The 24,761-nt window shown below is 35.8% G+C and overlaps 1 protein-coding gene across 5 annotated transcripts in view; it reads right to left on the bottom strand.

Annotated features, from left to right (window-relative positions):
- Positions 1 to 23,579, bottom strand: part of LOC105042658 (uncharacterized) — a 164,823-nt gene extending 141,244 nt beyond the window's left edge. For 4 of the 5 annotated variants that reach the window (XR_012141048.1, XR_012141049.1, XM_073256804.1 and 1 more), the window contains exons 1-9: positions 23,445 to 23,579; positions 21,438 to 21,490; positions 12,542 to 12,641; positions 12,245 to 12,352; positions 10,461 to 10,577; positions 9,795 to 9,945; positions 8,959 to 9,203; positions 4,840 to 5,028; positions 87 to 163 (exon numbers count right to left, since the gene is read on the bottom strand). Coding sequence is in view for 3 of the 5 variants with exons in the window: in XM_073256804.1 (XP_073112905.1) it covers positions 87 to 163; positions 4,840 to 5,028; positions 8,959 to 9,203; positions 9,795 to 9,945; positions 10,461 to 10,577; positions 12,245 to 12,352; positions 12,542 to 12,641; positions 21,438 to 21,490; positions 23,445 to 23,519 (1,115 nt within the window). In the remaining 2 variants the exon portion in view is untranslated. Of the gene's footprint in view, positions 1 to 86; positions 164 to 4,839; positions 5,029 to 8,958; positions 9,204 to 9,794; positions 9,946 to 10,460; positions 10,578 to 12,244; positions 12,353 to 12,541; positions 12,642 to 21,391; positions 21,491 to 23,444 lie in introns of those variants that run through there. The other variant, XM_073256807.1, reaches the window with a different exon arrangement.
- Between the last annotated feature and the right edge of the window lie 1,182 nt (positions 23,580 to 24,761).

Here is a 24,761-nt window from a genome sequence, read left to right as displayed (position 1 = left end):
CTGCACAGAGACAAGATTATTGATATTATGATAACAACAATACTTGGTAAATGATATGAATTCCATTACAAAGAGTAGACAACAACCTGAAGAAATTCAATATATAACCTTGAACAACAGAAGGATGCAGCATTGTAACTACTGCAGGAACCTCTTCAGATACCTGAAATTGAACATCAAAATTCTATCAACTGTTTATAAGAAAATATATCATATTGGTGATTTTAATTCCAAACCAAAATGGCATGTCAGCAATAATAAAGATAATGAAAGCATGCTATAAATGAACTATGTCAAAATTCAACAAACCACCAGATACGGATGAATATGACTAATTGTATCTCATAAATTACATTGTTGACAAATAATAATTATGCATGAAGACATGCTTTGAAATATCCCAACACAATGGAACCTTAATCATGATCATTTGCATATTTAAGTACTAGATAGCAACTACCAAAGTATGTGCATAGAGTGCTTAAGTAAGATTCATTGGTATGAAAATACACGAGTTAGTGAGGACAAGAATGAAGTCAGTAATTAGCCCTAAGTATGATTTAGAAAAGCTTAAGGACTAGGTCACAGATATTCATGAGTAGGCTGCCACCTCGTTCTTTCTCTGGTGAATGGGCCTCACGCTTGTCACGCCTCATGGTTACCCACTAAAGCCACATCCTAGTAGATGTCACATTGTGCTGGCGCTTGGATTTACACCTCATGCTTATCCTTATTTTCCTAAAAATAAAAAAAAAAAAAGGGAAAGAAAGCCAGCTGCCTGGCTGAACCACAGCATGAAACCCAGATACAGATACTACTTTATGGTGGCTACACACCTCATGCTCACATGACAACTATATATAGGAGGGTGAAGCCCTTATTCCATCATTTTTGCAAATCCAAAAAATTTCAGCAACCTATAGAGTAAACACCTAGAAAAAAAATGTTAGAAAATAGTAATCAGCTGAAAGGAAAGAAGATTGTACTTTGAAGTTCTAGAGTAGATTTCTATTCATAAGTATCCTTGCATAGCTTACTTATATATTGACTGTGTAATCTCTAATATGATCTTTTCACTAAACTCATTATAGAACCTTTATCTTTCCTGGACTTCATTGGTTCATCCACAACTTTCAAATTAATAAAATCCATGTTGTTCATTAAATCTGAAAACTTTTTTATAAGGGACAAGGACAATCCTAAATTTAATTTCATTACCTAATTATGAGTAAAAATTTCTGATTTCAGGTTGCCTTATGAAATTTCCTATGGTTTAAAAGGTATACCATCACATTTTAAAATCCTAAACAGAATTTAGTATTCAGATTTTGATGTAACAAATGAATCTTATCATTGGGCTTTATTTGATAATTCATGGTTAACTTTAGAACATGATTTCTCTGATATTGAGTCATTTTTCAGAAAAAGTGAAAATCTTGTGTTACATAGACTAAAAAGAAACCTCTAGTCAGTGAATCAGTGAACCCTTGAACAACAAGTATACTAGTTGGTTACTGGTGAACTCTAGCAAGGAATATAATATCTAGCACATTCATGGTTCATTGAATTGGCCCGAATCGGGTAGTTCGAGGTGTGCCAAACCATATCGGCAGCTAATCAATGTAGTTCAGATGTCCAATTCAGAACACTGATGAAAACAAAGCGACGGAGAAGAAAAGAAAAAGAGAGAGAGAGGAGGGAAAGGAAGAAGAGGGGAAGATTGGTAGTGGCCCGTTGAGGCCGCCGAGACTCCTAGTCTCCGCGGTTCTCCATGAAAGACTGAGAAGAGAGAGATGGAGAGAGAGGAAAAGGGAGGGAAAGATGGCGAGGAGGCCATCGGAGGGCCGCCGGCTGGCCGTCGTGGCCTTTGGGCAGCCCAAAGCTGCCCCATGGCTGCCGCGGGTTTGAAACAGAAAAGAAAGGAAGGTAGAGAAAATGAAAGAAAAGAAAAAAGAAAAAAAAATAGAAAGAAAGAAAGAGAGAGAGGAAAGAAGAATGGGAGAAAGATGGAGGATATCCACCAAGATGTATGACCAGGACTACACTATCGGGACAGGATAATGGGGCATTCTGTTCCATAGAGAAACCGGGACATCTTTATCCCATGGGATTTAAAACCTTGCCCTTAGCTAATGGGCTTATTGATCAATGAATCCATGACCATCAGGTCTAATAGTTAGTCACTAGCTAGTCGATAGTGAATTAAGTATAAAAGGAATACTCAAGTTTCTAATGTACCCAGTTGTTTTCAAGTGTGTTTCGATGCTTCCAAAGATAATGCTTTCAATGATACTATTCCAGCCAAGGTACCAATATTTATTGCACTAATTATTGCTAAAAGTACTATCATGTTTTTGCAATGAACTATATTTGTAAATGCATTTATTTTGATCGCTATCATAACTTCATAATTTTGAAGTTTCAATAAGCATGGATCTTTATCATTCTATCTCTTAGTTTTATGTTGTTCTTTATGTTCGGATACTTACTGAGATATGTAGCTTAGCTACTTGTGATATTTCAGAGTGAAATGTCTCATCTTAGACTAGTAAAACTGTAAAAGAACTAAAGTACTTCTGGTGGAACAATGTGGCTACTACTTTAGAAAAAGGATTTCAAGATATTTTGGGTCACTTAATGCAAGACCTGCAGTTGCAAAAGCTGTTTAAGTGTGTAGACAATAGAAACTATAATGTTCCTACCTTGAAGGAACTAGTTTTGTATTACAAGACAATGGAGTGAAGCAAACCTTGTTATGAGCTTATGATTTCTGTCTATAAGCTGCAAAATTTAAATTTGGATAAGAGTTAGCTTGTTCCATATAACGCAATGGTCATTTATTTATGATTACATGATTTGAGGTTTAAAATTAGAATTGTATGTTTTTGCATCAATTAATTGAATTGAAATCAAGCCATTTATTCATTAACTTATCATAATTGTTGTCATACTCAGGACTTGGCAGAGTCTGGTTTTTGGTCATAAATGGTTACACAATAGCACAATTATGTGCACACACATATCTAATTGCAGTAACATATAAATAATAGGCTCAAAAAGAAAAATAGTTGACTTCAACTACTGTTTTGTGTACACACAAAGGGCTGGAAACCAGCTTCTTTTTTTCTTTGCTACCTTTTAGTTAGACATCTTTCGTAAAGCTAACCCCAAGTAGTTGGGAGAAGGGCTAATGGCTATGGCTATAAGAGTTAAAAGACAAGCAGAGCATCAAAAAAACTAATTTCAAATTAAAAGAAAAATTAGGTTTGTATTTTGAGTGTAAAAACCCAGCAGAATGAGAAACTAACTAATTGAATGTATCAATTACTAGTCTAATGCATAACTTCACATAACCTTTGATTAGAAATATATTGAAAAATTATATGTGTGCATTAACAATTGAAAAATAATTAGGCTACTGGAAACTGTGAAGTAATGAATTGTAGTAAAGATCAGAGAGAGTTGAGGAATTAAGAAAATTGAGTTTTTGAGTATTTTCATTGGAATCAAACGGGGTTGTTCCTTATTTACATTTATTAGCCTAAACAGCATTTATACAAATAATATTTATGTAAATAACTTATTATTTACTATTTAGTATTCTAGTCTGCCTGTTTGTTAGCAATCCACCATCTCCCTGGAGGTTCACACCTTCAAACGATGGAACACATCAAAAAGGAATTTAAAAGACAACACGATCAATAAAATCTGGCTTGTTTCTATCACTTGTCCCATTCCTATGTCTTGGTTTGGAGTTCCGGTATTGAGGCTATACAAGGTTTTAAATCCTGTGGGACGGAGCTGTCCTGATTTTTTCATAGAATGGAATGTGCCGCCATCTCGTCCCGTCCCGTCCCGACACTTGGAACAGAGAATGTCCCAAGGTTTCCCAATTGGGACAGTGGGACGTTAGCAAGATGGCCTGTCCCGACACAGGGGATGGTACCGATGTCCCACGGGATGTCCAGCTGGGACTTAAATCCTTGAGGCTATACTCTTTGTAGATTTTATGGCTCAATTATGGTTAAGCACTAAGCCACATCCTTGCTAACGACATTAGTGGTAGCATTTGACACCTACAACCTTTCTTAGATTTATTACTTATTACTAGAAAGAATGATTTACGTGCTTTTTCTTTTATCTTACATAGGAGCTGAAATAACACAGGACCAACATGAAAATGAATGCATTTGGTTAGGTCCGGGTCATGCCTGACTTGGCCTAATTCAAATGACCTGATGGATCAAAAAAAAATCCACGAACCTGATCAAACCAAACCATATTAGCCAAGGGGTTTGGTCTAGGTGTGAAAATATGAGCTGAAAGGAAACCAAGATGGGTTCGGTATATGCTTAACACAGGCCAGAGCTAACCTAGTTGCAGCCCCATATGGCATTTCCTTCAATATTTACACACATAAATGTGTTGCAAAACTTTAAAAAAAGGTAATAAAAAATAACATAGGCAATGTTGGGTAAACACTAAAACAAACTAGATAAGGATAATTAAAACAAACTAGATAAGGATAATCAATAATCATAATTATGATTACAAAGAATTAAATTTTAACTCAACTAGCAATGTTTTACAAGTTCCTGTGAAAAGAAGTGAATATTTCAAAGCAGAAACACTACAGAAAAGAAAAGAAAAACATGGTACACTTGAATTCTAAATATTTTACTAAGCAAGAAGATTAAATTGATAATACATCTAAGTCAAATATACCATCATGTCTAAAATGCAAAAAAGAGAAAAAATGATAACAATAGTAGCACAATGATTGTTGGTAAATGAAGAGAAGGTAAAATATGAATCAGTTAGAACTACATAAATATGCACCTGATTAGGCTGTGTAGAAATCTCCTGCTTATTAACAGAATGGAGCTCATTTTCATCCTTCACATTCAGAAATAGTTTGGTTCTAGAAGGACCTGTTCTTTCTTGTTTTCTGTGTAACAAACCCCATGCTAAAATTGCAGAAATCGTGAGAAGGTACAAAATTGCTAATGAAAAATCCAAACATTTGACCTGCAGGCAACACAAACTAAACCTGTTAAATCAGAAAGAACAACAGATCGTACGATCCTAAAATGAATCATAGATTGCAAATATTTTACCGAAAGAAAAAAATATAACATTTATCACATATAAAAAAAAAAGAAGTAGAAAGATGTCAACTTAAAAATGGTTTCTACCAACATATTTATTGCTTCCGATGTCAACTCTGTCAAGTTAATTGTGCCAAAAATTTGTAAGAGCTATTGAATAACATGTAGCATTGTCACTCCAAAACTAACCAATTTACATATTATTTAGATAAAGGCATTCAATAAGACAGCATAATAGTTGTATTGTTTTTGGTTGAACCCTTGACTAGTTCCTTATTGGATTGCACCAATAAATCATCCATGCAGCGATATTGTTTCCAGCAGCACATGGCTGCATCATCACTACTTAATCAACTAAACTGTTGAGATCAACTGAAGATTCAGTTGGAACTGAATAACATTTGAAACTTGAGGAAAGATGGATGAATGCTTGCACAATGCTGCGATCTGACACTTCTAAGAAAAATTATCATCTATAACCACAATTACAATTCTAACAAGCCCCTACTCATAGTTTCTGGCTAGTGGAAACAATAAAAGTAGAAATAGTAACAAACAAACAACAATGCTCAAACCCATACTGGGCCAACGGGCAAGGGATTGCTAACAAGATCTTTATAATGCATAGTTGTATGGATCTTCATGAAAAAATTAATGAGCATGGTAGGAGTAAATAGAGTAAAAAGGTGATAGGATAATGTCATAAAACTAATGGCCAAAAGTGGTGATCAATCAAAATGCATTTTGCCTACTCCTAAAAAACTAGACTATCTACAATATGAATTGCCACTTTAGGGGTAATAACATAAGGGAATAGGAACTGCAAAATTAACACTTATTTGCAAGAGATGACAAACAATAAGTTACTGAGCAATACAATTCCCTAAGCACAAGAATGGAGATGCCATGTCTAGCTTCTTGTTCTTCCAATGCATAAGAGTCTCTAGAAAGGCAAGACAGAAGCTAGTATTGGCAAGGTTTCAGCCTTTCAGGTCCTAGCGGAACATCTTCTATCTCAAGTGTCAGGATAGGGTAGGACGATGGCACGTCCTATTCTATGAGAAAATCAGGACAGCCCCATCCTACAGGATTTAAAACCTTGAGTATTGGAATGCTGATCAATAGGATTACCTGTCAAATCAGCATCAAAGTAGGCATGAAGAATCTTAGAAGATCTGATAGCTAAATAGACAAATATTAACTAAGTCATCAATCATCATGTAACTTTCAGGTTAAAACAAATGTTGACCTTAACACATCAAGATAAATTGAATTGTATTTTGAACTTTATGATCCTCAGGTCAAATATTGAGTCATGTTTCCAGCATCAAAATTATGTCATTTCATTTCTTTAGCAAGAAATGAATCAGCTTCATTAAGAGCTAAAAAAAAGGATATCATGACCCAAAAAACAAAAAAATTACCTATTCATGAATCTAGTTATGATTCAAGGAAAGAAGGGATAACATTACGAGAAGATTTTAGTCCTAATTAAAGTTGCGACCGACATTAGCATCATATGGACACTTGTGTCCAGGTCCAAATACATTTGATACATATCTAAATCAGATATATGCCAAACACTTGGATATTTACGAAGTTCCTTGGTGGCAGGCTTGCAGCTTTCACAGATTGGTCAAGCGTTGTACTCTTCCAACAAGCAGTTTTACCTGCCTATTTGATATTAGAAGTTCTGTTTTTTTCCCAGAAATTAGACAAGGATACAAGTATTGGATTATTTTTGAAAACTGCTATTTTTCTTATACACTTACTAGAAAGTTTGAATGAGAAACACGTACCATGAAGGACCTTGCAATGTCCTTTTAATGTTTAAACAAATTACATGTAAAGGTAGGCAAGGTATAAATATAAACAATTTTCTTAAACTTGAATTTTATCCTACATATCCCAGCATCTTTTTTCCCCCTTTTGAGTTAGACACTTGGAAAAAGTATCAGACTTGTAAGGAACTGGGCTGGTGGTACTAGACTGACTCATGGTATAGGTGTTGTTCCAACTTCACACACTTTCCATATGTTGGTATCAGGGGGTACTGTCGTTCTATACCATATCAGCAAGGTACCAGTATGAGACCTCATATCAAGAGGTAAAACTTTGGGCCATGTAACATTGACTAACATTAAGGTCAAAGCATGGATCTTAGAACCATCTTGAACCTCCTGGTTTGGGGCAGGCCAAACCATACCGGTGGTGGACCAAGATGGTTCCGGTGTTTGAAACAAGACAGCAATGAGGGGGAGAAAGAGAGAGAGAAGGAAAGAGAGGAAGAGGGAGAGGATGTTAGGAAGGAGAGGGAGAGGGAGAGGGAGAGGGAGAGGGAGAAACAACCTCTGGAGGCTGCCAGATGCCGCCAAAGGGCCGCTGAGGCTGCCACGCTGCTACCGAAGCTGCTAGAAGCTGTCTCGATCGAAACACGGGCTTCAACCACTATTTCATTTTTTTTATTTTGCTATCATTGGATAAAAGATTTTAAATACCGGTACCGGACCCCATGCCGGTTGTCGGTCGGTACGGTACGGTACCATACCATACCGTATTGGCCCGTATCAATAATAAAAAATTCAAAAAAATTCCATCCAAAGGCCAAAAAAAAAAGATAACCAAGCCGTACCGCACCGTACCGATGCCATACCAGCCTGTACCGCACCATACCAGCCCGCACCGCACCATACCAGCCTGTACCGCACCGTATCGGCCCGTATCACATGGTTCGGTCCGGTTCAAGCCATTTTTTGAAAAATCAGTCGGAACAAAACCGGTTCCCCACCAGTACAATATGATACGAGGTTTACCAGCCAATTCGGACTAGTACGGAATACCATGCGTAACACCGTTGCCGACTTCACTATTTTATTTTTGTGATTTTTGAGTGAAGTCAGCAAGAAAAGGAGCCTCAGCAATGACATAATTGATTTCACCCAAAAATCGCTAAAAAATAAAAAAAAACAGTGAAGTCAGCAATACCATTGTCAACTTTATCCAATAACAGCAAAATAAAAAACGAATAGGGGCTAAAATCCTTATTTATATCGGACAGCTTCTAGCAGCCTGGACAGTGGTGCAGTGACCTCGATGGCCCTTCGACAGCTTTCAGAGGCCATCTCTCCCTTTCCTTCACCTTGCCTCACCCTCCCTCTCTCTCTCTCTCTCTCTCTCTCTCTCTCCCATTCTCCCTCTATCCTCTCTGTTGTGTCAGTTCAAGCCCGATATAGAACAACACATTGGCATATCGAATCATGCCTCAATACCGACACAACGAACCTTGGCCTCAATCGATCCAAGCCTTAATACCGACACAACGAACCTTGGGTCAAAGGGTACATGAACGGCTATTCTAAAGGATTTCTAGCACATTCCTGATCCCATGTATTGCATAAGGATTGTAAAACATCTGGAGCAAGATCTAGATCAAACTAACACTTATACTAGAATCAAGATTGATTGAAAGATCAAGATCGCAAGCGGGACAAAGAAAGAAGTAAAATGGGATTGGGAAAAAAAGAAACTTGGATAAGAAGTGCAAGTGTGCAACCATGGTGAGACATGAAATGGGAGGGGTGGTTTTACAATTAGAAACAATTTCCTTGCTAATAAGATCCCACTAGATCTCAAAAAGTCATCTATTCTTACAAAAGAAAGATGCTAACAAGATTAGTTAATCCATGCATTATTTCAATTAAAAAGATGCATAATTGCATATACAGTAAATGCACTGCCTTTCCTATTATGCTGTGCACAATATGCCAGTTTCATATTATCACAGTGACTTAATGCCACAGACCATCAGATGTTATCACATCAAAAAGCAACCAGGCAAGATAAGGTGTACCTTTAAAGAGCCAATTCTAATAGCACAGGCTTGTTTCTCACGAGGAGCAGGTGAGGCAGAATCAGAACATACAGAAGAAGAAGGACAATCACCACATGAACAGCCGAGAGAAGGGTCACCACATGAATAAACAGTAACATTCATAGGCTTCATCCCAGATGAGTCAACATCTATTTGAAAGGCTATTGCATATGGTGAACCAGGCTCATTAGGATTTGCTTGATGACCAATAAATGCAAGCCACTCTGAAAAAGTAATCAGAAGCATAAGATCAAACCACACAAAATGACAAGTATGATTTACATTCCATCAGTTGAACATAACAAAGAAACTAGTGAAAGCAACTACTTCCAAGTTAGAAATTGTCTATACGACAAAATGTCAATATAAGAGTATAAGAATATCGGTGCAGTGACGGAATGACCGGAGGTCAAGGTAATAACACAGCAGGGTGTGTGTAGCACATGTTGATACACCAGAATGGTGCAGAACCAAGAAAGATCAGATTGAGGGAATAGGTACCAGGAAAATCTTCATCAACTTACCATGTCAAACTCAAAAATGAGTAATATGATCATTTTTACATTATGTCAGTACTAGTAACAATTAATAGATAATTCAAACAACATGTTTGAAACATTTACTTTTCTCTTATTAAATTATGTTGCCGACTTGCCGCCATATGAAAAGCATCCCTGGGCCAAAAACATCCACATTCTTTCTTCTCTTAATCTTCTTAGTTCTTTAAGCATGATACCAAGGCAATTACAAGGGCTCATGAACTTTACATTCTACTTGCGACCATGCATTACACATAAAACAATGGTAGCTCTCACCTTTGTAATTTTGAGCACCTGCACCAACAAAATCCATTGCCCGAGTATTCATAGTCCCAAACTTCACATCCTTGCATGAATTAAATAACTCTTCTACATACACACTAGTTATATAAAAATCTATGCCATCAACCCTCAAGCTATCATTGACCTGCAACCACATAAGAATGCAATTTAAATATAAATACAAATATATATATATATATATATATATATATATATATATATATATATGTATGTATGTATGTATGTATGTATGTATGTATGTATGTATGTATATACACATATACATGTATATATACATATACATATACATATATATGTGTATATACATACATACATACATACATACATACATACATACATACATATATATATATATATATATATATATATGACTGCACTTCATAGTCACTTGTTTATAAGTTAAAAACATAATCCATATTTACAACATATGGACATATATATGCCATTCACTTTGAAAGGAAAGGTTGATAGGAGGGAGAAAAGCGCATACACAATAGTTGACATCATGAAGGAACTGGAACAAGAAATTATCACAAGGAACAACAATATTGATACTATTTGGTAGCTTATCTAAATAGGAAGCCATAAATTCAAATCCTTGTCTACAAATAACCTACAACAATAAAGAAAAAGAAGGACCTTCGTGACAGAAGACACGTTGATGAAAAGACTTTGATTTGGAGAGCAAGTGAGCTCGCAGAAAAGATTTAAAAAGTTCCTCAGGCATGCTGGGCATCCCACGAGAAAAGGAATTACCTGCAAAAGATATCATATGAAGAATTAAGTGGGTATTGCGCAAAAAATAACAGAAAAAAAAAAAAAGAAGAGTATGAAAAGGATTTAAGAAAAACAAAGAACAACCATGTAAGTAACATAAGTAATGAATGGAACTTGCAACTGAGCAATGATTATGTATCAGTTTAAACCAAAAGGTCGGGGTTAAACCTAGGTGGTGGACTAAAACCATCCTAAAAAAGTTTGTCCATTACCAAACTGGAACAAGACACCTAAATGGATAAAAACTTAGCCAAGCATGTTTCTGTAAATAACAGAATTGATATTATTGTGGATGAAGCTGATGACTTCACATGAATCCACTAGCTTTTTTTCCCAAAACATTAAAAAATGAAAAAAAGGAGAGGAAAAATATGCATCAGTTGTGATTTTTTTCTTACCTGCAAGACTTACCTGGTTATCATCCATAGATGATAGATCAAAATATGTTATCATGCTTGATTGCTTATATCTTCTCTTTTTTATATATAAGAACTATGAATACAAATGCAAACTGCAAAGCACATGCAACTCAAAGAATTCACACAAGCTGATCAAACAAGGGGAAACAATATATCAATTGAAAAGGACCTGAAAGTGGGGTAGAATATGTTAGCAGACAATATTCAACATCCAGAGACTATGACTCTTATGACAGATGTTACTGACATTGCTAAACTAAAGGCATCATGAGAACAAATATAATATATGAAGGCAATACTACAACTTATTGGTCTTTGGATTTCTGTAGATATATGATGTTAATACTAGAAGATGTAACCAGAGGATTTAGCTGCAGATAATCTGATGTAGCCCACAAAAGGGTGGAGGGCTGGATGGATCAAAGAATATATACAAAAAAAAAAATGCTTCAACTTTTTTCTTCTCATTTGGTATTCTCTATCTATTATGTTTTCTTGAGATATATATGAGCTTTTTATGACTTAAACCTTTTTGTTTTGTTTTTTTGAATATTTGATTTCCTGAAATAAAATAAATATGACCAGAACATGATTTGAAAATGTTATACCTTGAACTAAGCAAGTCAGTTTATCTAATGTTTGTTGATTATCCAACATTCCAACTTACTAAATAACATCTCAACTTATCACTGATATTTAATAATAATTTTAGAAGAAAGGTAATAAATTCCTAAGCTTGAGAACAATGCAAGATTAGTTTATTCATAATGTAAACTAGCAAGCATTTACTACTTTATAAGCCCACATCTTGTGATTTTTCATGTGACACAAGAATAACAACTAGAAGCTCACAGTTTTCAGAATTCCTGCCAACATCCAGAGCATGCATGATTATAGATGATGAGAAAAGAAAAGGCCCTGAGGCTTTTGTGTTTCAAATAGGAGTAAAAGTAATTAAGGATTCGAAACAGGATGCCACTAAAATGAAGCACCAGGAATCAAGGAATACAAACAAATTCTTTTTATTTTTCTCAGAAAAAAATACAATTATTAGTGAGGGAGATGCTGGGATTACAAATCCAAGCATGTGAATAAAGCAGCATAACAACAAGCATGAGGGTTCTTTATCAAATAAGAAATTGAAATAGCACATTGATGAATGTCCTCTTCTTAAGGAGTGATCATGCTAGTGAATGCTAACAGTCTCACTTTGGTTACAAATCTTACTTGCTGGACTTGCCCATGTAATGTGTCAAACTGTTCTGAAGTGCAGCAGACATTGCCAGTGATTGTTGGACACAAACTCTGGATCTTTGATGACAGCAACTCATCTGGCTGAGAATAAGAACAAAAAATTTAACTGATCAAGAGTCCATTATCAGTTGATTTTAATACTAGTACAGGTTACAGGTACATAAATATATATATATATATATATATATATATATATATATATATATATATATATATATATATATATTAGCAGATATAAAAATGATAATAAAAAAACATGTCATCAGGTACCTTCACAGAAGGAACATTATAAGGACAGTTCAAAGCCTTTCCATCACTGCGATGTCCACAAATACCATACATTGAACAATAACCTTCGGCATATGTCTTTCTGAAGCAAGGAAAATGGTCAAAATGTTTAAAATAAAAATTGAAAGATTGAATTTCTAAAATAAAATGGACAATGTTTTCATCAACGATCAGATTTCAGAAAGGCAAATGGAACTTCTACTTTCAGAAGTGACAAAGGAGTTAAAAAATGGCTATACACCAAAAAAAAAAAAAAAAACTGTAAATGAATAATGATCACTAGAAGTTATTGCTGCCAGACACCCCATGTCTCGATCAAATCTTTTCCTTCTCTCACAATTATTTCTTATTTATTTCGCAACATGTCATAACAAATGTCATCCAACAGTTTTTCCTTTTTTCTCTTTCAGTTCAGATATTCAGGTTTACTACATTTCAGGATTTCTTTTCTAACAGCTACTACATTTACAAGACCACTGGCATATATGCGACCAGTCAAGCTTCTAAGGCAAACCTATGCTCCTCGGTTAAAAAATTTTAAATCGCCATCACTTCAGCAAAACCACACCTAGTCCTTGTCCACCTTCAATTAATGAAGATCCCTTTCTGTTGACTCTGGATGTATAACATTCACAATTTTTGGTAGCTCAAATGAGAATTAGAAGTCTTCTTCAGTGGCCTATGGTTCTCTCAAAAATATTGCAGGGTTTAAGCCTTTAAGGACATATTTTCTTATACTACCAAGAATATGACCAATCAGTGACAACCCAAGACTTCAGCCCAAAGGGCTAGTGAAGAAGTTATTATTTGGTTCATTAGCCCAGTATAACTACCCAAGATCTTCCCAATGCATTATCAATATGGGACTAAACACGCTCGCACGGGTCCTAACATAAGTGCTGAGTATGAGGTCCTAGGTTGCCACACAAGCTATCAGTTTGACTTTAAAATACTTGTTTTTATGTGACAAAAAGTATTAGATGCATTTTATTTTTCATTTTGGTGTATACTAACTTATGGGGGTCATTTATTTATCTATTTTGGTGGATAGGATATGTAATATTTTCAATGTTTTTCCTTTCTTTTTATTGAGTTAAATTAGGGGAAAGATAACAAAGCACATGACACTTGACAGTCTGAGGACTCCAAAAAGGCCCTTAATGTGGCTTATAAAGCCTAGAGGACCAACTAAATATTTCACAAAAATAATTTCTAGCCACTTATAATGTTGGATAGAGCCGATATTCTCTCATTGAATATTTCCGCATTCTCTCCCAGAATATTATCGTGAGTTGTCAAGAATATTATCATGGTTGTCAAGATCTTGATTCTCCTTAAATATCTCCAATATTCTCTCCCAAAATATTATCATGAGTTGTCAAGAATATTGTCTTGGTTGTCAGAATCTTGACTATTATGCTCATATCATTATAAGGATTGCAAGGTCAAACTTACCATATTTTCTTGATTGTGATTTTTAGACACATTTGTATAGCTACCATATATGATTGGATACAATTATAAAGCTACCATAGTAGCCTTTCCACTTCAGTGTATTTATAGACATGCATTCATGAAGTTGATAATGAAAAATACAGCATAATCTTTTCCATTCACTTCCATTCAACATATAATTTCAAAAATATCAGGAAAGAAGCCCAAATTCAATATGATTATGAGTTCTACTCAAAGATGAAGGAAAAGATTTGAATACAATAGGTATTTAAAAGTTTTGGAATAGCCAAGTATAATGAATATTCATATAAATTGATTTCAGAAAGTAAATTATATACACAAATATTATGTTTGGAATACAAGAAACCAATATACTTAAACTTCCCTTATATACAAAACATCGCTTTCAGCTGAAAATTGTTAAAAATGCACAAGTAAAAAATAAATAAATAACACAAAATACTCCAAAATGTTTCATAATAACTTTTCTCTTTTATTTTTCATCAAATTTACTCAAACTTTTCTCGATTTATCATTTTTGATAGAAATCCAGAATTTTTACTGAAACTTTTGAAATCATCAATTTTGGCAAAAACAAAGCTCCATGGGGCCAACTAAAATAGAAACCAAGTTTTGAAACAGTGGTTCAGATAAAATAAAGCTCATGAGCTTTTAAGATTTAAGGGACTAGCCATCATTTATAGGTCAATATCTTTGATGACCAAAAAATCTGGAATTGGTTCAAGGAGGAAAATTGATCTTCTTATTTTGATGGAATTTGAATTTTTGACTACTTTTATTGAACACTAATAGGGGGTAGATCATTATTTATATGTAATAATTTTAGTAAATAAAAAATAATATTTACATTAACAAGGTTTGTATTTATTTGTTTGCCAACTAAATCATAGGATATCCATGGCCAATAAAGAGCATCCCAATCCCTCTCTAAGCAAACAAAATGGTCAAAACAATATATTATATCTTCAACCTATCAAAAGTCAAAACAATATATTCATATATTATAAATATTGAAACTTTTTAGCTAATACGACATGATACCAAGAGGTATCAAACCAAACAAGCTTACTCAATGCAACTTGACTAATACAATGTCAACAAAGGCACACTAAAGATGCAAGATTCACCAAGGTGCCATCTTCATGCCTCAGTTACCCCAAGGCAAGACGATTTCAATAAGGTATCAAAAAGAAGACCTTTTTGTGCCTTGCAAAACTACCCCAAGCACAAAAGGTGCACCATTGCAATATTTAATTTCAACCATCCACCCCACAGTTTTGATTGAGTCTACAGGGCTTAAATTGCCAAAAGAAAGGAGAAAATAAAACCAATTGCAAGATAGAAAGATGTAGATAGAAGCAGAGATAGAGTCAGGCAGACATAAGGTTTACACCAGGCATTCTACTTCCATGCGATGTCCCTTATTCTTTATCTTGTTCTTTTTCTCGTGTTCCTTTTCTTCTTTCTCGATCTTTTTCCCTAGGAGATGGACTTGAAAGTGTCTTCATCTTATTCTTCTTCTTTATCCGTGTCTCTATCCATCAAAAACAAGGGACAAGATAGAGCATCCCCTTTCCTTCTCCTTCTCCTCCTTTGATCTTTGATGTCTTTGAACACATTTTAACTTGCTTAGGATTTGAGATTTTGATGTAATTCATAATTAGTCATAGTTATTCACTTGCAATCAGATGATTGATTTATTATGTTTTAACATTTGACATATGAAATCCCATGCCCTTCGTATGTGCGTAAATCCAAATTCTAGTATCTTTTTATATCTTTATCCAAGTTAATGACTTGGATCACTTGATAATAGTTGATATTTTATTACTATATATGTTTAATGTCACATATTTATTATTTATTTGGATGAATTCATATTTTTGCACCTCGCTTCACCAAGCTGAGTGCCTCTCATTGCCAAGGTGCATTTATGCCTAGCACCTTAATGCACTTGAGCCTTTGACAAACTAGACAAAGTACTAACCCAATGAGAGGTGCTCATATGCACCCAAACCCATTGCATGTTGACCTGCATAAGCCACAAACCTGAATCCTTAACAAATTGAGACCCAAAATTCAACACTTAGTATCCCTATGCAGAGACAAGCAGCACTCAGGTTTAATTCAAGTTTAGCAATATAATTATTTATTTCAACTTATTTTAGCTACATTAAGAGAAACTATCTCTCTTGTGGGGCATCTAAAGTGAAAAGTCTATCTCGCTGAAATATCAATTGTAGCTTTTATACAGGAAACCCTCTCTCTAGATAAGGCCATATGAGTCCATGAGGATCCCTTTCTCAAACAAAGAAAACTCCTATGAAGATCAATCAAAACTAAGAAACAAGACTGTGGTTCCAAATTTCATGCCTTTTTTCTTGAACATGAAGTCTCCAACCCTAAATTATTTCCTTATTCTCTTTCTTTATAGACAACAATAACAAAGTTTGTTCTCTGTTGGTATATAAACAAAAAAGGTGCACTTGCTGGTGAAGGCTTTGTTGTACTTGTATCCTAAGATCAAAAAATCTCATCCAAGATTTGCCATGCTGGTCAATACCATACCATACCAATACTAAACTAGTATGTAGTCTCATACCGTACCGACATTCAGTGTGCCTCACGTCTCATACCCACACTGTGTATTAACACTATAATTGGATGGTACCATGCAGGGTCCAGTACCATGACAGAGAACCTTGATCTCATCACTTTCATGTAAGGAGGTGATTGCTGTCTCAGGATAGTGCTTCCATGCCATAATTCTAAACCAGCAATCTAACTTCAAAATTAATTGTATTTCATTTATTCATTTTATATTTAAAAATAAGACCAAAACAATTTGAAATTTTTAGGTATAGATTTCAACACAAAAATTCCAAAATATTTTGAAAATTTTAGGTATGGATTTCACCACAAAAAAGGTATCCTACTTGAACTATAGAATGCAAATATCAAAACATGGTATCATGCTATTAAGTGATCTCCTTGCTCAACAAACTCTCTTTGAATGTCAAATATGAATTTAAAGGGGAATTGTCAAGATTCGAGAGAGTGTGTGTGTGTGTCTATATGTATGTATATATATTGCACCTTCATTTAAGTAACACATTGTACTTGTATTAAGTATCCATAAATCATTCAACTTTCCAAATTATGTGGTATTCCCATCTTATGATTAAGTTGCAAATCCCTTTTACACTTGTATATACAAATTCTGGTTTATGTGGTGATAATAAGTATCTTAAGGGGATATCAATTTCAATTTCTTAGTGCATTTACAAATCAATTAACCAACTATAGGAAAATTTCAGTCATTACAATTTGCAAATCACCTATAATGGTTGCTTTAATCTATTAGCACAAAAATCAAATGCCTCATATTCATTCTTTCACATTCATCATCTAATCTCACTTTTTATAAACCACGTATAAACCAAGGTTCACTGCTCCGGATTGGTCAGCCAGCAGTATGATTCGATATGCCCCCATGCCATTCCGTGCCAGGCCCGAACCAACGAGAGAGGGTGGAGGAAGAACAGGAGAGAAAGAGAGAGGGGGAGAAAAGGAGAGGGAGAGGAAGAGAGGGCCTCTAGAGGCTGCCAGAGGCCACTAGATGGCACCGCTCCACTGCCAAGCTCAATGGAAGCCAAATGAGGGTGGAGGGAGGGAAGGAGAGGGAGAAGGAGAGGAGGCCTTAGAGGCCTCTAGAGGACTGACGAAGCCCCTGCACTGCTGCCGAGGCTAAAGTCTTTTTTCAGGCAAAGTCGGCAACATCATTGCCAACTTCAATCGAAAATCAAAACAAAAAAAAAAAGAAATGATGATGCCAGCAACCATAGTATTTCGTACCAGCCGGTACACCTTGTATCAAATCATACCGACGAAAAATCGATCCATTTTAGGCTGGATTTTTGGAAGATGGGCTGAATCGGACCGAACCGATCGATTCGGTACGGTATCGGCCCGAATCGCCCAATACCAAGCGGTTTGATCCGATTCAGTACTGTTCAGGACTGATTCGGTACAGTTCGGCCAGATTTTTTTTAGTGCTAATGGATGGAATTTTTTTTAATTTTTGAATTTTTTTTAAATTTTTTATTATCGATATAATATATTACAGTTCGGTACGGTATAGTACGGCACAGTATCAATCGATAATCGGCATGAATTTCGATATCGAGTCCGGAATCTTGCCAGCAACTATGTTGATGACTTCACTCGATAAAAGCAAAAGAAAAATACAAATAGGATCGAAACTCTTGTTTCCATTGGAAGGAGGCGAAGCCCCTCCTTCGCCTTCCACCAGCCTAAGCAACAGTGCAGTGGCCTTGTCGACCCTTCGGAGGCCTCTGATGGCCTCCCTCTTCCTCTCCCTCTCCTTCTCTCCCACCGCCCTCCTCCGACTTCTACCGACAGTGATGCAACGCCCTCCGACAGCCATCGAAGGCCCTTTCTCCCTCTCCCTCTCCTTCCCTCCCCCTCTCTCTTCCTTTCCTTCCTTCTCCCTCTCTCCTTTTGCACACTGAAACCATTGGTTTCTCGTTTTGAACACTGAAACCATTCCGATCGACCACCAATAAGGTACGGCATACCCTGAGCCGGATGGTTCGAAACAATTGGGCACACCGTAATATAAACCCTTGTTTCTTTATTATTTAGGGTTTTTTGTTTATTTAGAATTTTTTGCTCTTACATATAATGCTTGGCATCAAGGTTTCAGAAACTGGTACCGAGACCCGTATCGGTTTTTGGTCGATACGGTATAGTATGGTACCATACCATATCGTCCGGACTATACCGACAATAAAAAATTCAAAAAAAATCCCACCCAACAGTCAAAAGAAAAAATCAAACCGAACCAAACCAAACCAAATCGGTACCGTACCACACCATATCGGAGCAAACCATCTAATATCGAGCGATCCAGGCCGATACCATACCGAATCGATCGGTTTGATCCGGTTCAGGCCATTTTTCGAAAAATCGATCTAAACCGAATTGGTTTTCTGCCGGTACGGTATGGTACAAAATGTACCAACCGGTTCGGGCCAGTACGGAATACCATGCTTGGCATCATCCATATTTAGTCCAACAAAATAATCTTTAACAAATTTTCTAATAGCCCCTTGAGTCATGGTTCCATTAATGAAAGAGGCATAGCCGTTATTTTCAGCATTATGGTATGGTAATTATGTCACCAAAATTACCTTTTACTCTCTTTTATAAGCAAGCCTTCTTTCTCCTTCCTGCCCCTCTATCCAGAGTCCACTAGAGATTGATGCATTCAACATGGGTTTTTCAAAACACTTTTGCTCCTCTTAACCCTCAAGAAAATGGGAGGGAGGAAGGATATGAGGAAGAAGTTGGAGATGGAAGCAGGAAAGAAAAGCATTTATTGAGGTTGCCAACAAAGCATTGTGACTCATGCAGGGCCTCGTCATGCTCCTCTACATCTATGTAAACCTAGCCTATCATTGTTACAAATATATGAGACATTAGTCTATGATACCAACCCACTTGCCTATTGTCATGACCACATTTTGCTACAAGTGTACAAGCAAGCCCCTATAAATGTCCTATATGAGGCCTCTGTGGTAGCCTTTGATGCCACATACCACACTAACATGCACAGCTCCAACCTTCTAGCCTCCCCTTCCTCGGCCCTACTTCATCCTTGGGTCCAACACCATAGCCATTGGTGCGTCCCTACTATGCCTTGTCAACAAGGAGATTGGGCAAATGCTGCCATCTCTATGGCTCATCCTAAACTTGGATCCAGAGGAATCAATGAAGGAATTGAAGCTCAAATCAGGGGATTTCTTCTCTAACATTGTTCCATACTTAGAACTAGACTATATCACAGCAATGGACACCTTGTTCAATCACAAGGATGACCATCTTAACGAATCCTTTACTGGCTACGATCTTGATTGCACTGGAATCAAGCCTAACTTTCTGTGGCCTAATTGCCCAATGACACCCATTCTCACAAGTGGTGGGGGTGGTGGTGATGACATGTTTGGTTGTGAGAAGGGGTGGCAAGAGGAGGGAGATAGAATGCATCATCAAGGAGGGCACTAAGAGCTAGTAGGTGAGGGCATCATTGAGGGCCATGGCAATCGTGGCAAGGGAGAATTCATCAAGGGTAATGGAGAGGGTATTAAAGGAGGGGTCATCGAGGTAGCAAGCACAATGGAGAGGGCATTAGGGAGGGATCTTGAGGGTAGCACTGAGGATGTCAAGCAAGAATTGTCAAAGTGTAGTTATAAAGGGGCATCATTTGATGGATCACTCAAGGGAAGGAGAAAAGTTAGGAAAAACTATACGATGTGGAATTAAGAAAAGTAGTGAACCTTGCTCCTTAACAGGAATAAAGGGTAATTTCCTCACTTCGTACCTTGGATTAGTCTAAACATGGACTATGGTGATGGTCAACTTATGCGATCGCAATTTATTGGAGGGGAAATCAAGAATTAGTTAAGGATCAATTGTCTCATGTTGTAACTACAAATAACTGCAGGTCGTTATGTGTAATTAGAACAAAAGGAAAGGTCTTACATGCAAAAAAAACATTATTAGTTATTTCTCTCTCATATCTCTTTATTTTTGTATTCATTAAATCCACATTCTTCTATGTTTGTTTGGTTGCCTAGCAAAGGCTATGAAAAATTGAAGTTTTTGGAAAATTGAAGTTTGCTAATTGTGAGGATGGTGGGATAACTAAACTTATATAGAAATTTCTTTCACAAATTTGACTAAATGTTCAGGTTTCTTCGGAAAAACAATTTCTTTTTCCATTGCTTTCTAAACAACCAAACATCACTCTAAGGAAATCAATGGCCATGATAAACGATTAGAAAAATTATTTGCTTATTTTTTTAAATTATTATCCCTTAAAGAACAGATTTTCAAATTTGACTAATCATGTGAAACATGTGGAACCCAAAATTATTCCTATGAATCACAAGAGGAAGAAGCAGATGAAATCAGACATCTTGAACGAGAACTAATAAAATTGTACAACAAGCTTTTCCAATGGTTCCATGGGATGGTATAGCCTTCAGCATTCTGTTGGACAGATTTGCTAGTTTTCTAAAGCGATGGCATTCCTGCTTCGATGGAATCAGTCATTGATTTGTTATTAAACAATTCACCAATCCTTCTCTCACAAAGAAATAAGGTCTAATCATCAGCAAGAAAAAAGGAGCAAAGAAAATCATTCACACTTAACACCATGCAATGGAAACACAAGCATTTTGCCATATGGAATGTAAGAATTAAAATTTCTAAGCTGAATTATTTCCATCATAAAGAAAAAGGGCTAAAGGCCCATATCTAGAATATGTTTACCCAAGTAGACATTATTAATCAACATATGTCAGGAGAATGCCCTTACGCTGCTGTCGCATTGGACCTCTGAGCACCAGCTGGAGACACAAGAAGAGTGATCTGCACATTCAAATATGACTATGTAAAAGCACAAATGTGTAAAAGCAAAAATATTTCTAAATACTATTCATAGATAGCATTATGCTCCCGGATGTTCCACCTAGACATCAATTAGCCCACCTCAAACCATCCCTCTTTTTGAGCTTCATCTTCCTCTATTTCTCTTTGTTTAAATCAATGATTCTAATGAGTAAAATTAACCAAAGCAAAAGTAAGACTCGAAATTATACCAAGGTACTGGTCCCACCTTTTTCATTTCCAGAGAAGGTCACAACCTTCATTTTCAGAACAAGTTATGGCTTTACCATCTGAACATACTTCTGTATCGAAATTAACCAGTTCACATACGCAATACTCTTATGTCACCATAAACCATATCATTAAGGTGACAGGGCTTGTGGATTATATTACTTGATTCAAATACTGTACTACCCATAGTCAACAAATAAGGCTTGGGCCAAGATGGAACCATCAAAGAATTGTTTGATCAAGATAACCAATTCCACAAGCAGGTGAGAATAATACTTCAAGTAACTAAAAGAAATAACTACGAAAGCCAACTGCCATTCCCTTGAAATCTCATAACAGAACATTATCTCATAACTAAAAACTAGAGAAGTTCACCAATGTCAATGACAACTCACGGGAGTTGATCAGCTCTGTTCTATATTTCTCCGTCTCAGCAACATTGAAAACCTGATCCAAAAATCATTGATCTCCTAGCTTCTAGCGAGCAGTCTATTTCAGATTGTCCATATGCTGAAGAGAAACCATAAAAAGCTCTATCTTCACCAACCAATATTGTCCACCAATTATTCCCCTACCTAATGTCCACCATTAAATGCAACAAGGACACAATTATCTTATGAAACCACTACAAACTAATATTTCCAATTCTAGCATGATCACCTTGACTTCTATCTACGCTCTGGCTTCAGCCTGAAAGTAAAATCTACCAACCAAGATTAAAAACCCTCAAACACCCAGGACAACATATCCAAACCCACAGAGTTAATACTCCAAAACTTAAGTTTTTCAAATATGCTCTTTTTCTTTTTAAGAACACAAAATACTAAATAGGAAACTTCTCAAGCACATGAAGGCTACCCAGAATTATTAGTTACTTCAGTCAACAGCATAACATTAATAGCTCATGCTAATCAAATCAAGAACAAAAGAGAATACTGAAAAATAACATTCCTTAACCTTTTTCTAATCATTGCTTTGCTGAATTCCCACTTTTCTTACCAACGAGTCAGTGCTCCAAATTGCAGTTCTTTATATACCAAATATTCCATCAAAGAACTCAAAATCCAAGATTCAAAAGTTCTCGAAAAATTCAAGATCTTTAAACACCCAATTCGACAGCAAAAAACAGAAAACCAGAGCCAAAAAAAAAAAAAAACCCAAGAACAAACTTTTCTCCATATTTCCATAATCATCACAAACCCACCCATCAATGCTTCAAATCCGAAGACTTTAAATATCACAATGCTTCAAATCCGAAGACTTTAAATATCAAAACCATTAACAAAGAACTCGAAATCTGGGGGCGGGAAAAATATAAAGAAATCTTTAAACATCACATTTCCATAATCACCACATTCTTATCTCCTGAAACCCACCCATTAATGCTTCCAACACGAAGACCTTAAATACCCAAACCATTAACAAAAACTCAAGATCCGGGGTCAGGGAAACAAAAAGATGGTAAGAAATCTTTAAAACACATTGAAAAATCACCCAAATTTAACCACACTTCAATCAAGATAAGAATATGAGATTATCTAAAACTACTCGATTTATGAACAGAAAACCAAGAAAAACAAAACCGTAGCTCAAGAACTCCACGAATTTCCACTCCAAGAACGTAAAAGAAATCAGACTACATAACAAAGATCCACGGAAGACAGCAAGGCAAGAGATCGAAAAAAACCCGAGCTCTTTTCCCCACCTGAAAGAAAGAAGAGATCGCCAAGAGAAATCCCGACCGCCGGAGAACAAGATTTCCGCCCGCCGAGAGCTCCATCGCCGGAAGAGAGAGGAGCGCCGATATTATATCCTGCTTAGCCGAATAGTGAAAGGGAGCCGTTATATATGGTGGGGAGTCCACAGTGACGTCACCTGAAGAGCTAGCCAGGATTTAAAAGACCCCTTCGGACGAAAATGCCATCCCCAGGGCCCACAGAGAATGGTTAAGATTCGAGGGCATTTGGGGCATTTTCGGAACTGAAATTCTATTGGCGAACGGGTCGGGATCGGCACGATCCTGATGAGTTCCCCTCGCTGCAGTATCCGTTTGTTGGTCGGTGGGTATGATTAAGTGACAATTAATTTGGATTTTGGAAATTGCTCGCCGTGGGTCTAAAAGTTGGTTAACCTATTTATTGCTTGTGCTTGTCAAGTACCGGCTTTGGGAGGGAGGGGATGCTTTCAATAACTTGTTTAAATGATATTTTATTTAAAAAAATTATAAAAAATATTATCTCAATTTTAATTTAATTCTATTTATATTTTATATATTTTAAAAAATAATCAAATAGATCCTTCTATTTAATAAAGTATTCCAATATGGTTCCAATGTTCACTTGAATACTGATGGCATTAGCTTGTCATTATAAAAGATAAAAATATTTTTTTTTATTTGAAATAAATTTTAATAGTAATTTTTTTAATTTTAAGAGTTGTTCATTTCGCATCTCTTGCTTTTGATTTTTTTTTTCCAATAAAATTCCAATGATGACCACCATCCCATTTTTTACTTGGGTTTGACAGTCCCTTCTCCTTTATATACGAGCATAGCAGTCTCTCAAGAATACTATTTCTCCATGGTGGCAGTGAAGTATCATTTTTTCTTCTTCTTTGGTCGATAATATCTTTTTTCTCAAATTTTTTTATAAAATTATGATTTTAATATATATTATATTTTTATTTGTCTCTTTAGTAGTCGGTCTAAACTAAGACATCATAATTATAGATTTAGAAATTAAATTTAAGTTCTTTTCTTGCATAATAATGTAATATCGTTGACTTTTAGATATAGTATCATATTTTAATCATTGTTGTTTGCATGCAATACTCATTGATATATGTTCTGTAATGATCCCTTTTATTTATAGTCTTTATTTCCAATTATTCTACAACCTATAAATAAAAGATTGTGGTCCCTCTTTATATATTGTTATACTATTTTTGTTGCATATTTTCATAAAAAATAATTTTTAAAGTGATATGGTCTCTTATAAGCATTATTTTTTTGAATCTATGATCC

Source organism: Elaeis guineensis, chromosome 4, assembly GCF_000442705.2.
Source record: "Elaeis guineensis isolate ETL-2024a chromosome 4, EG11, whole genome shotgun sequence".
NCBI lineage: Eukaryota > Viridiplantae > Streptophyta > Magnoliopsida > Arecales > Arecaceae > Elaeis > Elaeis guineensis.
This window is presented reverse-complemented; position numbering and strand designations above follow the sequence as displayed.